The sequence below is a fragment of the Aquarana catesbeiana genome, linkage group LG06 (assembly GCF_042186555.1).
Source record: "Aquarana catesbeiana isolate 2022-GZ linkage group LG06, ASM4218655v1, whole genome shotgun sequence".
In the NCBI taxonomy this organism is placed as follows: Eukaryota; Metazoa; Chordata; class Amphibia; order Anura; family Ranidae; genus Aquarana; species Aquarana catesbeiana.
In genome coordinates, this window is record NC_133329.1 from 28558218 (window position 1) to 28575812 (window position 17595).

At 41.4% G+C, this 17595-nt stretch overlaps 1 protein-coding gene across 4 annotated transcripts in view; it reads left to right on the top strand.

The window, feature by feature from the left end:
• Positions 1-17595, top strand: part of LOC141148242 (uncharacterized) — a 104889-nt gene that overhangs the window by 41287 nt on the left and 46007 nt on the right. The window contains exons 1-2 of one of the 4 annotated variants that reach the window (XM_073635496.1): positions 1303-1831; positions 16698-16857. In XM_073635496.1, coding sequence (XP_073491597.1) covers positions 16797-16857 — 61 coding nt within the window. In that variant the 5' untranslated portion in view covers positions 1303-1831; positions 16698-16796. Of the gene's footprint in view, positions 1-1302; positions 1832-3223; positions 3371-9781; positions 9933-16697; positions 16858-17595 lie in introns of those variants that run through there. The other 3 variants (XM_073635499.1, XM_073635498.1, XM_073635497.1) reach the window with 3 other exon arrangements.

Here is a 17595-nt window from a genome sequence, read left to right on the forward strand (position 1 = left end):
ATGACAATGGTCCCAAAAATGTGTCAAAAATGTCCGACGTGTCCACCATAACGTCGCAGTCACGATAAAAATCGCAGATGGGCGCCATTACTAATAAATAAAAAAATAAAAATAAAAACGCCATCACACGCTATCCCCTATTTTGTAGACGCTATACATTTTGCGCAAACCAATCAATACACGCTTATCGTAACTGCCATAATGTAGCAGTTACGATAAAAATCGCTGATCGCCGCCATTACTAGTAAAAAAAAAAATAATAATAATAAAAATGCCATAAAACGATCCCCTATTTTGTAAACGCTATAACCTTTGCGCAAACTAATCAATAAACACTTATTGCAATTTTTTTTTTACCAAAAATATGTAGAAGAATACGTATCGGCCTAAACTGAGGAAAAAAAATTTTTTTTTTTAAATATTTTTTGGGGATATGTATTATGGCAAAAAGTAAAAAAAAATGAGTTTTTTTCAAAATTGGCGCTATTTTTTTGTTTATAGCGCAAAAAATAAAAACCGCAGAGGTGATCAAATACCACCAAAAGAAAGCTCTATTTGTAGGAAAAATAAGACGTCAATTTTGTTTGGGTGCAACGTCGCACAACCGCGCAATTGTCAGTTAAAGCGACTTAGTGCCGAATCGCAAAAAACGCACTGATCAGGAAGGGGTTAAATTCTTCCGAGGCTGAAGTGGTTAAAGCGTCGCCTATGGAGATTTTTAAGCACTGTAGTTTGTTTCCATGCCACGGGCGTATGCAATTTTAAAGTGTGACATGTTAGGTTTCGGTTTTCTGGGTGTAACATCTTTTTTTTTTATATTTTACCAAAACATTTGGTATTATATTGTGGTTTTTTTGTGCATTAAAATGTAATAAAGCGGGGTTTTTTTCCCCAATACATGTGTGTGAAAAACCGCTGTGCGAGAATAACGTGACAAAAAAATTGCAGCAACCAGCATTTTTTTTTTTTCGTCCTGGGCCTGTGCTTTCAGAAAATATATCATGTTTTGGGGGTTCTAAGTAAGTATCTAGTAAAAAAAAAAATAGATTTTTATATGTACAAGAGAAGTGTCCGATTTGGTTTGGGCAGCTAGTGGTTAATCTTGGAAGTAGTCATTGTGATTTTCATACAAAAACACTAAGTCGTTTACATTGCTCAGAAAAATTGTTATATTAAAAGGCAGTTCCTTCCTTGAGCAAATAATAGAAATGATTCACCAATGCTAATGAAATCACAGATACAGAACATGAACTTAGTCATCCTGTGCAGCCAGTGATAAGCCCTGGAAAAACTGGTTCTCCGGCAACCACTCTGGTTGTAGGCTGAACATTGAACCTGGGTGTGAGAGGGAAATGTAAACATTTCAGACTTTGCTGGCAGGTAACAAAGGTCGCTCAGATCCCTACCAAGGTGGAAAAGACTTCTGAACAGGCTGAAACGCCCAACTCAGCTCTTTGGGCCGGAATATAAGGGGTTACGTGGCTTATTTGGATCCATAAAAGACGTTTTAAGAAGGATTTTGGGTGCCGAAATTCCTTCCTGCTTTCATGGTGATATTAGGATGTTACATTCCCATCTATGTGCGCTGAGGAATACCAGATAAGAGGAAGAGGAGAGGCCTGGAAAATGTGACTTTCCTGGAATACTATCTAAGGAATAGGTGAAGAGTCAAAGGCAGCCAAGAAGACCAGCAACAGACCCAGTTCTTCAATACCAAAGATCATTTCTGGCCAAAGGAAAACACCTGGAGACAGAACCCAGATTATCTGAAGGATACCACCATCCCTCCATTCATGGTATGACAGCTGCAAGTCCTAGAGATCTTATCAAGGTAATTCACACCAAACCATGGGCGACGTTATCGCTAAAAGTGAGGTCAGAAGGGCGATTCTGAAACCGGTGGGAGGTGGGAAGCAGCAGAATAACCCAAGTTTAAGAATCACTTTCCTTTACAGAGTCGCTCAGTAGATCACTCAATAGTGAGGGAACCACATCTCTGGGGCCAACGAGATAGTGACTCCAAGGAAAAAATTAGATGGTATTAGTGATGCTGTTGATCCTGTTGATTAACAATTTGTCTACCAGCACTGTTTATAAATGGATATTTGACATACGCATCAAGTGTTAGGCGCACCTTCATCCAAAAATGGCAAATTGCACTAGACCTAGGAGGTTTTTCTGCACACTTCACAGTGAGAGCAATAATTCCAGGCCCATCATTAAGGGTTGCATTTCAACTGATTGCCTGTAAAGGGTTTTAAGGAGTTGCCTATGGGCAATTTTGGGTACCAATTTTTTTTCCCCATTTTACAGGTGCCTGCCATTTTAAGGCTTGACATGTTGGGTATCTATTTACTCACCGCAACTTCATATTTTACTGAAATCTTGGGTGATATATTATATGCATTAAAATGAACTGATCTGACTGACCTATAAGAACTTAAAGTATAGCTAAAGGTAAAACTTTTGATTTAGTTTTGGATGGCGCGCAGAGGGGTTAGAACCACTGTCCGTTTTTATTGCTGTCTGTGCCCCCCATTAAGGAGACTCCCCCTCTTTATTTGTCCTGTTTACTATTAAATATTGAAAACTAAAGTAAAGAAAACCCCAAATTTTGGGTTGTCCCCAGAAAAGTAATAGAGGAGAAATCTTTGAATGGGGACACTAGTTCTGGTGCCCTGGGGGGCCCCAAGAGATTCCCTTAATTCCCAGAGATTTTCTCTCAATTTCTGTTTGGCTATGGGGACAGGAAGTGAAGGGAAATCTCTCCAATGGGACACAGATGGTGAAAAAAAAAAATCTGACAGGGGTTATAGCCCTCTCTTAAAAAGTTTTGACTATAGTTCTTCTTTAACATTCTTCTCCTTGCAGTGGGTTCCTAACCCCACTCCACGGGTGAACTCATTTTGCCTAGGATGATAAATAAAGTAATACTTTATATACAGCTTATTCCTAGTTCCCCAAGAAGCTGGTGCTCTCCCCACTGTCTGATTCTCCTGAGAATTTTATTTATTTATTTATTTATTTACAGAATCCTGTTTTCAACTTTTTTTTTTTTTTTTTATTCATTTTTGTTTTTGTTCCAACTCATTAAGCTTTGACAAAAAAACCTGGAAGCTGATTGGTTTCTATACAGAGCTGCACCCAATTTTGCACTCTCCAGTTTTAGTAAATCAACCCCTTTCTGTCTACATGCATTCCAGCTAATAGGTGTGCTGAAATAGTACACCATTGGAAGCCCATGTAACAGAGTGACACTGACAACCCAGAAGCACAACTGGGAGAGAGACAGGGGACAGAGACAGAGGGTTGTGACACTATAACTGGAATATCAGGAAGTGCCTGAGCTAGGACCTTCATGGATCACAAGGTATTATTTTAACTGCTTGTTCAAAATATTAATTTTGCATTTAGAAATCACATGAACATGTTAAAGTCACTAAACTCTGGTTTATATATATATATATATATATATATATATATATATATATATATATATATATATATATAATATATATATATATATATATATATATATATATATATATATATATATCTATAGATCTATATATATAGAGATCTATAGATTTAGATATATATCTATATCTATATATATATATATAGATATATATCTATATATATCTATATCGATATAGATATAGATATCTATATATAGATATAGATAGATGGATGGATGGATGGATAGATAGATAGATAGATAGATAGATAGATAGATAGATAGATAGATAGATAGATAGATAGATAGATAGATAGATAGATAGATAGATAGATAGATAGATAGATAGATAGATAGATAGATAGATAGATAGATACATAGATAGATAGATAGATAGATACATAGATAGATAGATAGATACATAGATAGATAGATAGATACATAGATAGATAGATAGATACATAGATAGATAGATAGATACATAGATAGATAGATAGATAGATACATAGATAGATACATAGATACATAGATAGATAGATACATAGATAGATAGATAGATACATAGATAGATAGATAGATACATAGATAGATAGATAGATACATAGATAGATAGATAGATACATAGATAGATAGATAGATACATAGATAGATACATAGATACATAGATAGATAGATACATAGATAGATAGATAGATACATAGATAGATAGATAGATACATAGATAGATAGATAGATACATAGATAGATAGATAGATACATAGATAGATAGATAGATACATAGATAGATAGATAGATACATAGATAGATAGATAGATAGATACATAGATAGATAGATACATAGATAGATAGATAGATACATAGATAGATAGATAGATACATAGATAGATAGATAGATACATAGATAGATAGATAGATACATAGATAGATAGATAGATACATAGATAGATAGATAGATACATAGATAGATAGATAGATACATAGATAGATACATAGATACATAGATAGATAGATAGATACATAGATAGATACATAGATACATAGATAGATACATAGATAAATAGATAGATACATAGATAGATATATCTATATCTATATATAGATATATATCTATATATATATATATATATATATAGATATATATCTGTATATGTATGCTTTCATCCCCCTCCTGCCCAGGCCAATTTTCAGCTTTCGGCGCTGTTGCACTTTGAATGACAATTGCGCGGTTATGCAACACTTCACTAATATAACATTTGTATCAATTTTTTTTTGAGACAGATAGAGCTTTTATTTTTTTTTGGTGGTATTTAATCACTACTGTTTATTTTTTTGCTAAATAAATAAATAATAATAAAAAAAAAAAAAAACGAAAATTTTGAAAAAATATGTTTTTCTTTGTTTCTGTTACAAAATTTTGCAAATAAATAATCATTCTTCATACATTTAGACCAAACTGTATACTGTTACATTACTTTGGTGAAAATAACCCAAACCAGTGTATATTATTTACTCTTTAGGAAAGTTACAGAGTCCACAAACTATGGTACATAACGTATTTATTGGCGTATAACACGCGCCGGCGTATAACACGCACCCCAAGTTTAGGAGAGAATTTTAAGGAAAAAAACTTTTAGGAGGGAAGTTTACATTACATTAAAATGCCCATCAATGCAGCCTTTTCAGTGTCAGTGCAGCCTTGCCCCGGTGTCCATTGCAGCCTTGTCAGTGCAGCTTTGCCCCAGTGCAGTCTTGTCAGTGCAGCCTTGTCAGTGCAGCCTTGTCAGTGCAGCTTTGCCCCAGTGGTCAGTGCAACTTTGCCCCAGTGGTCAGTGCAGCCTTGCCCCCAGTGTCCATGCTTGGACAGATTGCCACCGACATACACATAGCATGTACGGTAGTTTTAAATATGGCGCCGTGGAGTTCGGAGGGACTCGGCGGAGCTGAACGAACGCCGCCGAGATACACATAGTCGAGTGTTATCGGCTCTTTCCGGCGCCGCTCACAGTCCCGCCCAGTCCCGCCCTATGATGGACATAACACAGGTCCAATGGCGGGACTGGGCGTGACTGTGAGCGGCGCCGGAAAGAGCCGATAACACTCGACTATGAGTATCTCAGCTCCGACCAGTCACTGTGATCTCGGCGGCGCTCGTTCAGCTCCGCCGAGTCCCTCCGAACTCTGCGGCGCCATATTGAAAACTACACGCTATGTGAATGTCGGCAGCGATCGCCGCAGATAGAGCACAATTAGCGGGGATCGGCGTATAACACGCACCCATGATTTTCCCCTGATTTTAAGGGGAAAAAAGTGCGTGTTATATGCCGATAAATACTGTATATATGAAAATTGATCAACCGGATGTACTGACGGCATATTTCATTTCTTGAGGCCTGAAAAATGACAGTACAAATACCCCCCCCAGGGTTAGGGTTGTGGGGAAGAGGTCCTTGTCCTCATCAACATGGGGACAAGGTGCATTGCCGGGGGGGGGACCCCTCCGGCAAAATGCCCTCCCATATTGAGGGCATGTGGACTGGGTATGGGTCATGGGGGTGGCCTTTCGGGCTGCATGCTCAAATAAGGGCCTAGTATGGATTTTGAAACATAAAAACATAGAAAAGTAATGCAGAAAAGGACAATGTAGTCCATTGAGTCTTTTTTTGGGGGGGGGGGCGGGTTTGTTTTTGTATTGTTTTTTTTTTTTTTTTTTTCATTAATTTTGTTTTCTGAGTATAGAGTTATGTTTGTCCAATGCATGTTTGAAGCCATTTACTGTTGACTGTCTCACTACCTCTGCTGGTAGTTTATTCCAAGCATCAACTACCCTTTCAACTATTTCAAGCATTTTTTTGACATGGGGTCCCCCTTAAAATCCATACCAGACCTGGAGAGCCTGGTATGGATTGGGGGGGGGGCAAGCACTGTTTTTTTTTTTTTCAATGCTGGCTCTTGTTTATATTCTACTGTCAGCAGGGATCACCTATCGGTATTAGGACACCAACACCTTTACAACCGATGACTCATCCGTGCTGCTGACAGCAGTGATAAGTCACCGGTTAGAAAGGCGGTGGGTGCCGGCTCCTTAAAATACCAAAGCTCTAAAGCTTTTTAAAAACATTGTACAAAAATGTGCAAAAACGCACATAAAAATGAGCAACAAAACACCCCCAAAAAAAAGCACAACGCACAGGTTTGAATGCAGCCTAAAATATCACCAGCTTCTAAAAGATGGTAAAGTGTAACAAAAGTAAAACAAAGGTAAAACATAAAAATGACATACATGTTGTGGAATTAAAATATCATTTCCTTTCCTTCCATTTCTTTAAAATCACCATCCATTTTACATTTCTTCCGTTACTTCTTGGCCTAAGCAAATGGTGTCATATATGATGTCATATATCCCAGGAGACTTCAGGAGAGGAGAAGAGGAGGAGAGGTTTTCTTAGCTAATCTTACTCTCCTGCATGCATGCTTGAGCTAAGGGCAGATGGATTCCAGGAAGTTAATGCTACATAAATCATTTGCCCTTTCTCAAGATGGCCAAGACCTGAAATGCTAGGGGGGTGTTTTTCAAAGTGATTTCTCAACACAATAAAGCATGGAGTGTTTTTGAAGCACGTGACAACTCCCTTAGAGCTATCCACCTCATCCACTGGGCCCACATCAGCCAGAAGTTCAGCCCCTATCTTATATTATCCACAGATGACCGCGTCGACTGGTCTTTTCTGTGAGCGGTCTTAGAAACTTTCGGACTAGGTCCCCAGATGCTGACATGGATTATGGCCTTATACTCGACACCCACTGCCCAAGTTAAGGTGAATGGCTTTTTCTCCTCCAGGTTCCCGATTAGGAATGGCACAAAACAGGGGTGTCCTCTCTCCCCTCTGCTCTTTGCCCTAATTTTGGATCCCTTTTGCGCTCCATACGGGCCAGGGGGGTAAAGTATGGCAATACGAAGCACAAGTTATCGGCCAATGCCGATGATGCGGTGGTCCATCTTATGGAACCCCTGATTTCGCTGCCAAACCTTATGAAGGAGCTTTAACGGGTTGGGGCACTCTCTAACTTTAAAATCAATTATTTCTAAATTTGAGATTTTACCGATCGTGCTCCCCTCGCCATTGGCAACGAGTCTACAAGTGGCGTTCCCCTTTACATGGGCCAAGTCCTCATTAAAATATTTAGGCATTCAGCTAACAGATCGATTTGAGACCCTATATAATAGTAATTACCCCACATTATTGGCGGCAGTTAGACAAGATCTTCAAAGTTGGTCTAAGAATGCGTTCACATGACTAGGGCGGGTGAACATAAATAAAGATGAACATCCTCCCACGTATACTCTTCCATATGCAAATGGTGCCTGTGCTGTGCCCCTACCTACTGTAATACCTTTTTTTTTCGACACTTACAAATATGATGACTGACTTTGTGTGGAATGCAAAGAGACCCCGAAGGGCCATGCAAGTGATGAGGCGCCCAAAAAAGACAGGAGCTTTAGGTGTGCCTGATATTGGACGGTACTACAGGCTATCGTTCTTCAGCAATTTTTAAATTGGTGCTTCCATACCCGGTCTAATCGGTGGCTTCCCCTGGAAAATATTTAGCAGGAAGGAACTTGGTGTACGCCCCGTGGCTGCCGAGGGAGCACAGGGGGCTGTCAGATGCCACCTCACCTTTAACAATCCAGGCTCCTAAAGTCTGGGATCGACTTAATTGCTTACACTCTCTGCCCCCCGTGTCTCCCCTGGCCCCGCTCAGGGGCTACTTATGGTTTGCCCCGGGGCAGCAGATCTCCTTTTTTGGAAGCTGGACAGATGACACGAATGTCAGCTGTGGTAAGTTCCTGGAGAACAGTAGACTCCCTACACTTGAAGCTCTTAGGGCTCGTCACGGTAGCTTCCCTATAGATTTCTGGCGAAATATTAAGATCAGATCTTCAAAGTTGGTCAAGAATGCGTTCACATAGCTGGAGCGGGTGAACATTATAAAGATGAACATCCTCCCACGTATACTCTTCCATATGCAAATGGTGCCTGTGCTGTGCCCCTACCTAATATCTTTTTCTTTTGACACTTACAAGTATGATGGCGGACTTTGTGTGGAACGCAAAGAGACCACGAATAGCCATGCAAGTGATGAGGCGTCCAAAAAAGACAGGAGATTTATACCCGGTCTAATCTTTGGCTTCCCCTGGAAAAATGTTTAGTAGAAAGTAACTTGGCGTATGCCCCGTGGCTGCCGGGGGAGCACAGGGGGCTGTCAGATGCCACCTCACTTTTAACATTCCAGGCTCTTAAAGTCTGGGATCAACTTAATTGCTTTGACTCTCTGCCCCCCCTGTGTCTCCCCTGGCCCCGCTTGGGGGCTACTGTTGGTTTGCCCGGGGCAGCAGATCTCCTTTTTTGGAAGCTGGGCAGATGACAAAAACGTCAGCTGTCGTAAGTTCCTGGAGAACAGTAGACTCCCTACACTTGAAGCCCTTAGGGCTCGTCACAGTAGCTTCCCTATGGATTTCTGGTGACATATTCAACTTTGTCACTTTTTTGCCACACAGGGACACCCTATCAGGGATATCCCTATCAGGGATATTTCCCACTTACGCCATTTGAGCTCCTCTTTATTGCAGAAGAGCCTATCGCTTACATGGTCTCCGAACTCTACCAACTGTTGGGCTCCGCCACCTCTGTCACTAAACCACTTTACATCAGGGAATGGGAAAGGGACTTGGGGATGAGTTTCCGGGACACAGCTGGACCATTTGTATCAGCTCACTCATTCTAGCTCCATAGAGTCTAGAACCCAAGAAACGAACTACAAGATATTGACTCGCTGGTACCGGACACATGCTGCTTTGTCACGGATCTATCCCTCCATCCCTGACCATTGCTGGAGAGGCTGTGGCCACTGTGGAACATTGTTACACTTGTGGTGGGAGTGTCAGGTGGTCAGGGCCTTTTGGGAGGATATTAAAACTCAGCTAAAGGAATTATTGGGCTTAGATTTTCCGTTCTCTTCGCTGCACTTCCTTTTTCATGTCCCTCCACTACCAGTCAGCCAATACAAGAAAAGAGCCTTGCTGCATCTCCGAAATGTGGCTAGATGCTTGCTCCCCATTTATTTGAAGTGTGCACATGTCCCAAGCTGAGAGGGATGGATACGGAACGTGCAGGAGATTAAGGGAGCTGAAGAATGGGTGGTAACTTGTAAGGGCACTAAAGAAAGGTTTAATTATATATGGGCACTGTGGTCAGAACACACCTCTGATCCAGGGCATGCCTCGTCTAGCCTTGAGAAGGCATTATTGGAACTACAGTAGCTGAACCATCCCTCATCGGACACCCCCGACACTGCACTTTACCTGGTTAGACAGTTCCTATAACCTCAGATGGACCATTATTTCTTTAATACTTCTCCTTTGCAGCAATGATCATTGGTGTGAGCATTCATCAACATTTTTCTAATGGAAGCACAGGTATGTGCTCTTGGGAGAGAGTTCACCCCCTCCTCTATACTATTCTTTTTCCTTTTCTTTTTGTTCGAATATGTTATTGTTCTGAATAGGTCTGTCACAATTACGATCAATGGTGGCAACCCCTCCCTCCCCTTCTGGCCCTAGGGAGGGGACTTATTTCTGTGTTCTCTCCTGCTTTAGCTCGCTCCCCGGATGGGACCTCTGGTTGTGGGAGGTCTGACGGAGGCCTATTAGGTCCCCCCCTTCGCCAGAGGCCTGCAGGGTAGAACCACGCTGGTCCTGTCCTTGTGGACAGGACGATTACTAATGGAATGTTTTAATGTTCACTTGACACTGCCTATGCCTGCCTTGGTCAAAATATGTGTTAGCCTTATAATGTTCTTCTTAGTAAGAAAAGTTTGACATGTTACGATACGGTGTATGCCACGTGATGGCGCTCACGCCAGTTTTATGTACATTACATGTTTTTCTTTTATATTTCACAAATGCTCGGAACAACTATTGCCATTTGTATCTTTTTACTCTGCTAAAAATAAAGATAAATAAAAAATAGTGTTTTTGGTTTGTGGTGCTCAGATGCAGTAAACATCCGCTTCAACTTTTCTTTTACCCGTGCCCGAGTTTTATTCTGGAGTGACCCCCATGTTGGCCCTTTACTCCCCTATGGATACATTACACTGTTAGTCCCCTAACAGAGCACAGAACCCAATACTGTACAATTTTTAGTCCTACCACTCCTTGTACTATACCTGATATTGTATACACCTACTTTCTATATTTAGGAGACAAGTTACCATGTTATAATTGTATCAGATTCTTAACATTGCTTAACAACTGTTATCACCTACAGGAATGTGGATAGACGAGTCTCCTAATGACCCTCTTTCCTGTGATTGTCATCCCTTCTGTACCCGTGCTATGCATAACTTTATATATATATATATATATATATATATATATATATATATATATATATATATATATCTCCGGGTAAAACTGTACATTTAAAATAAAGACATCATGTTACTGGTTACTCTGTATGCCTGTTCTTTTCCTATTTAAAACGATGGAGGAAGGCGCTGTTTAAAATTTTAACCCTTTATTAGGACATGCAGTGTTCAAATGTATTTTACAGATCAAAATCAAGGACTGCAAACACAGTACAGACAGGCTTAATTATGTTGAATTAGTATTTCAATAAATACCATATTTATCTGCGTATAACACACAATTTTTCCCCCTGAAAATAGAGGGTAAGTCATGTGTGCGTGTTAACCGCCAATATTGGGTCACATACAGTCCCACCTCCTAGAATACTCACATTTCCCGGCATTGGACCAGTGTTCTGTCTATCATAGGAGCCGGTCCAGGAGGCGGGACTGCGTGTGACTGCGAGCGCCGAGTAAACAGGAGATCCCTCTGTGTAATCTGGCAATGATCAGGCTGCATTGATGGACAATGGTGAGGCTGCAGATAGAATCTGATCAGGCTGCAATGATGGGCAATGGTGAGGCTGCAGATGGGCACGGATTAGTCTGCATTAATGGGCAATGGCAAGGCTGCAGTTGGGCATGGATCAGGCTGCATTAATGGGCAATGGCGAGGCTGCAGATCAGCACTGATCACACTTCAATGATGGGCAATGGTGAGGCTGCAGATGGGCACGGATTAGTCTGCATTAATGGGCAATGGCAAGGCTGCAGTTGGGCACTAATCAGGCTGCATTAATGGGCAATGGTGAGGCTGCAGATGGGCACGGATCAGGCTGCATTATTGGGCAATCGGGAGGCTGCAGATCAGCACTGATCAGGCTTTAATGATGGGCAATGGCGAGGCTGCAGATGGGCACTAATCAGGCTGCATTAATGGGCAATGGCAAGGCTGCAGATGGGCACGGATAAGGCTGCATTGACACTGACCCTTATTTTGCTTCAAAGTTCTTTATTTAAAATGTAATTTTTTTTCCTGAATTGTCCCTCTTAAAATTAAGGTGCGTGTTATACACCAATAAATATGGTATTATGTATTCATTTAATTATTGTGTACTTTAACTATTATTAGCATTAGCATTGCAAAAATATTGGTATCGGTTGTGCAAATGCTCCAATACTAAAACTGATACCATAAGACCCGGTTCACATATATGCAATCAAAAAGAAAGTATTTAGGAGCACCCCTCGTGTGCCCCTGACACAGGAATGAATGGACTATCTTGGTACCCAAGGATAACAATGAAATAATAAAAATAGTTAACTTTTATTAATCCATAGTTAAAAACAAAGACACATGTCCATAGAAATAAAGTGTAACAATTAAAAAAAACTTGACAAAACATTATTTTCATGCGGTTGTTTATTAATGGAAAGTAGGGGTGCAACGGATCAAAAAACTCATGGTTCAGATCGTTCCTCGGATCAGGATTCACGGTTCGGATCATTTTCGGATCAACAAAAAAAAATCTCCCCCACTGTAATATCCACAATCTCCCCCACTGTAATAATATATTAGCAGGGTATGGCAGAGTATTGCAGGGTATTGGCGGGTATATTGGCAGAGTATTGGCAGAGTATTGGCAGGGTATTGGCAGGGTATTGGCAGAGTATTGGCAGGGTATGGCAGAGTATTGGCAGGGTATGGCAGAGTATTGGCAGGGTATGGCAGAGTATTGGCAGAGTATTGCAGAGTATTGGCAGGGTATGGAAGAGTATTGTCAGGGCATTGCAGGGTATTGTCAGGGCATTGCAGAGTATTGTCAGGGTATGGAAGAGTATTGGCAGGGTATGACAGAGTATTTGCAGGGTATGGAAGAGTATTGTCAGGGCATTGCAGAGTATTGTCAGGGTATTGCAGAGTATTGTCAGGGCATTGCAGAGTATTGGCAGGGCATTGCAGAGTATTGGCAGGGCAAGGCAGAGTATTGGCAGGGTATGGAAGAGTATTGTCAGGGCATTGCAGAGTATTGTCAGGGCATTGCTGAGTAGTGGCAGGGTATGGCAGAGTATTGCAGGGCATTGCAAAGTATTGGCAGGGCATTGCAGAGTATTGTCAGGGTATTGCAGAGTATTGTCAGGGTATTGCAGAGTATTGTCAGGGTATTGCAGAGTATTGTCAGGGCATTGCAGGGCATTGCAGAGTATTGGCAGGGCATTGCAGAGTATTGGCAGGGCATTGCAGAGTTTTGTCACTGCTGCCATCCGAACTCTCCCCTCCACTGTACAGATCAGTACACAGAGGGGAGAGAGGAACCGGCGTCATGACATGACGCCGGTTTATTACAAGTGATCGCTCCGTCATTTGACGGAGCGATCACTTGGTAAACGGCCGCCGGGTGTACCAAGATGACCGCCGCTCTGGAGCTAGGCCGAAGCCGCAGCCTTTCTTATGGCCGAGGCCACAGAGCGCTCTGCGGATCGCGGGTGTCCTGATCCGCGGAGGTTGATCCGTACGGATCATGGATCAATGAGGATCCGTTGCACCCCTAATGGAAAGTAGTTTGGACTCTTTGGAAGTATGTTGAATCCTTTACATGTTTCACGGTAAGAACCGCTTCTTCAGGAGAAATTACACAATTCATTTTCAACAATACAGTAAAAGAACAAGGTAATGATGAATAAACAAAACGGTATATGAGGGAGGGAGAAAAAAAGGGGGGATTTGGTTGCTTACCCAAATGAGCGAGCAAACAGGAGCAGCAAGGATAAGGGATGCCCGAGGGTGGCCCCCCCACAGCGGGCAGGGGGGCAGTAAAGCAGACACATGTGTAGCGCACTACTCCCTTGGGAGCTGCAGTGTTTGTTCACTTGCCTTACTACCAACCCGCTGCCCTCCACCTTCCAACCCACAGAATTGAGACAGTCAAGATTCCATCAAACTTAGTTTATTTTGTAGAACTTTAACTTGGTTAGGGAAAGGATCGGTTGAGATGCTCTTTGCTATTCTTTCCAACACATATTGCGATACTGTGGTACAGAGTCACTCTGAATAACTCTCACAGATTTGGCGTTAAGTGAAGTAAGTCCTGAGAATACATAGTTCAGATTATAAAGAGCCACTCTGAATAACTCTTAACCCATACTTGCTTCCAGTTATGCTTTGCAGCTTTACACCCTCCTGTTTGTTGCTACTTCCCAACTGTACGGCACCTCCAAATTATGCCCAAAGAACGATACTCTGAATAAAGTCCTTTGCCTGACCGTTTGGATTTTTCCTGGGTGTTAATTCTTTAAGGCCAAATCCCTGCACAGTCTTATTCATTGACCCACACTCCAACACCCTTTTTGAGGTATTGATTCTTTAAGGCCGAAGACCTGCACCTCCTCCTTCAAGACCTGCACTTTAACACCCTTAAGTCTTTGGAAGTACTGTTTCCCTGGGTTTCCACTCACTTGTCTTTCCGATCAACGGTCCATGATTGCCACAGGGGGTCGATCACCCAGTCTTTTTGGTGTTAGTTGAAGCAACTTCCTCCCGATGGCTCCTCCATCTCTCCTCCCCGCATGGCACATTCCCCTCCCCAGAGGGGAGAGCGCCTGAGCTGCACCAGCCCCTACATGCTGTCTTCTTCCTTTCCAAACTCCAGACCTCCCTGGGAGCATGTGACCCCCACCTATATACAAGCCCGGCCCCTTTCCAATACAAATTAATGATTGGTCAGAAGCAAGGTGGTCACACCCCCCCTCTAAACTAGCACTCCCATTCCCCCAAATCAAAACAACCAGGCCTGCCAGAAACCACAGGCCTGACTAAATTTACCTAAAACTGAATTCTAACACGAGAGCACTGTACCTACCATTTGGGTAGTGACCGCTACACACGTAACCAGGTACTTAAAATGAATATAAGGTATAATACCCTAAACAATGTGTTTTCTTTGGCAGAACAGGTTAAGGTAATAATTATCCGAGTACCATAAGGGAATGTATAGAGAAGAAAAAGGGGGGGGGGGGGAGAAGTGGGAAAGGAAAAAACAAGAGGTAAAGAAGAAAAGGTAAGGTGGAAACATGGGGGAGATAACGAAGGAAAAGTGGGGGGGGGGGGACAAGGCAAGGAAAGGACAATGGGGAAAACAGACAGGTAGAAAAGAAGGAAGGAGAGGTGGGGAAAAAAAGAAAGGGAGGGGGAAAAAAAGGAGGATAAAGGGAGGGGAGGAGAGAAAAAAGAAAAAGGGAAGAACAGGGTGATGGAAAGGAAGGAAAAGAAAAAGAAAAGGGGGGAGTGAAAAGGGAGGAGAGGGAAAGGAAGGAAGGGGGAGGGGGTGAGAGAAGGAAAGCGGAGCAGGGCAAGAAAGATAGATCCCTCCCTCTACCTCTCTTCCCCTGCTCCCCTTTCCTTCTTTCGCCCCCTTCTTGTCAACCATGCTATAGCCGAAGGAGGGTACAGCACGGTCGCAAATTTCCAGGAGGGCATCTGTTGACATCCTCCCATAGCCCTGCCTCCCTGTGTGCCCTCTGGGATGCGCATCAGGTGCTCTCTGTGATTGATGAGTCCTTTGGACACAGCTGCTGACAGATCGAGGTAAAGGGCCAATCACAGCGGCCCATTATCATGTAATCAGCTGTGTCCAATCACAGCTGATCACATGTAAATAAATGCCGGTTATCAGCATTTCCTTTGCTCAGCGCTGTCACTGTCTGAGGAAAGGAAAGCCACTAACCGGCTATACTGTTACAGGGGACATTTACACTGATAATCAGGACATAAGCTCAGCCCCATCAGTGCCAATCAGTGCCCATCAGTGCTGACGATTAGTGCTACCTCATTTAGTGCTTCCTCATCAGTGCCCATTAGTGCAGCTTATTAGTGCTCATCAGTGCAGCTTATCAGTGCCCATCATTGCAGCCTCATCAGTGCCCATCAGTGCCGCATCATCAGTGCCCATCAGTGAAGCCTCATCACCGCACATCAGTTAAGAAAAATTACTTATTTGCAAAATGTTATAACAGAAATGAAGAAAAAGAAAAATGTTGATCTTTTTTCCTTTGTTTAGCAAAAAATTAAAAAAAAACCCAGTGGTGACTAAATACCACCAAAAGAAAGCTCTATCTGTCTCAAAAAAATGATAACAATGTCATATATTTACAGTGTTGTATGACCGCTCAATTTTCATTCAAAGCGTGACAGTGCTGAAAGCTGAAAATTAACCTGGGCAGGAAGGGGTTGAAAGTGCCTGGTAGGCAAGTGGTTAAACAGATTTTGTTCTCACTTCCAGTTGTATATACAGGACAGGAAGTCAAGAGAAATTTTCCCAATGGGCCACAAAAGCTACAGGGGTTTTAAACACTCCCTACTCTATCAAAACTGAAAAAAAATGGATTTAGATACATATCTTCTTGGACTAACTTTAAAGGTCATAGGAAAGGTGCACTTTAAAGTTTGGGTTCAAGGACTAGATTGAAATTGAAGATGGCCACTAAAATTACATATCTCCCTTAGATTTACCAACACAGTGATGGCCTAACAGATTGGATATAAATGAAATGAACAGTTGAGGTAGGCTCTCATAGTACATGGCCGATGATAAATCTAAGCGAGATTGTACAATCAGTTTGTAAGGTGTGTTTGCAGCCAGGGGTCATGATAGTGTTATCTCACATTATATGAAAGCATACATTATAGTATTTGGCATGATTATTTCATTATTGTGACTGAAACTAACTTCCTCAAATGGTACAGTGTTACACTATAATGAATGAATAATTAAATAAATAAATAATAATAATAATAGTAATATTGTACCTATTTTTAGTTTTTGTGTCTATTTTCCAGAGAAACACATCCCTTTAAAGATTTAATTAGAGCTCAATAGTTGAAGTCCGAAGTTAAAGCATCAGTTTTTCAAAAGACAAATATTTAACTCTAAAAGAGATGGATACAGAAGCGGGAATTAAAATTAATCTAATGAGACAACGTATGGACCAAAGCTATGGTAAGTTCATGTATTGTTTTAGCTTTCATTTCTGTTAACTACAGATCCAATCGCTTGTATTAGCAACAGAAATGTCGTACACCAAGACACAAAATATTCTAACTTTATTAAAATATCCCCAGGAGCAAATTCTATTCTGACATGTTTCGAGCTAGGCACAGCTTTTTCTCAAAGCTTTCTTCAAGAAATGTGTAGCGCAAAACATGTCAGAATAAATTGAAATACATACTAGCTTTTCACATCTACAAGGAATCACTGTGCTGTGTATTCCACCCAAAAACCACAGGTATGGGGAAATGGAATACCTTTACCTTTTCCTTTCCTTTTCCTTTTCCTTTCCTTTCCTTTTCCTTTCCTTTTCCTTTCCTTTCCTTTCCTTTCCTTTCCTTTTCTTTTCTTTTCTTTCTTTCTTTCTTTCTTTCTTTCTTTCTTTCTTTCTTTCTTTCTTCCCTCCTTCCTTCCTTCCTTCCTTTCTTTCTTTCTTTCTTTCTTTCTTTCTTTTTTTCTTTCTTTCTTTCTTTCTTTCTTTCTTTCTTTCTTTCTTTCTTTCTTTCTTTCTTTCTTTCTTTCTTTCTTCCCTCCTTCCTTCCCTCCTTCCTTTCTTTCTTTCTTTCTTTCTTTCTTTCTTTCTTTCGATCGACACATTTAGCACTTCAATGTGTATTTCAATAGCCAACCCAAATTTAAATTCCAATTACATTGATAAACGTCCAAACACTCCTAAACTCTACTAAACTA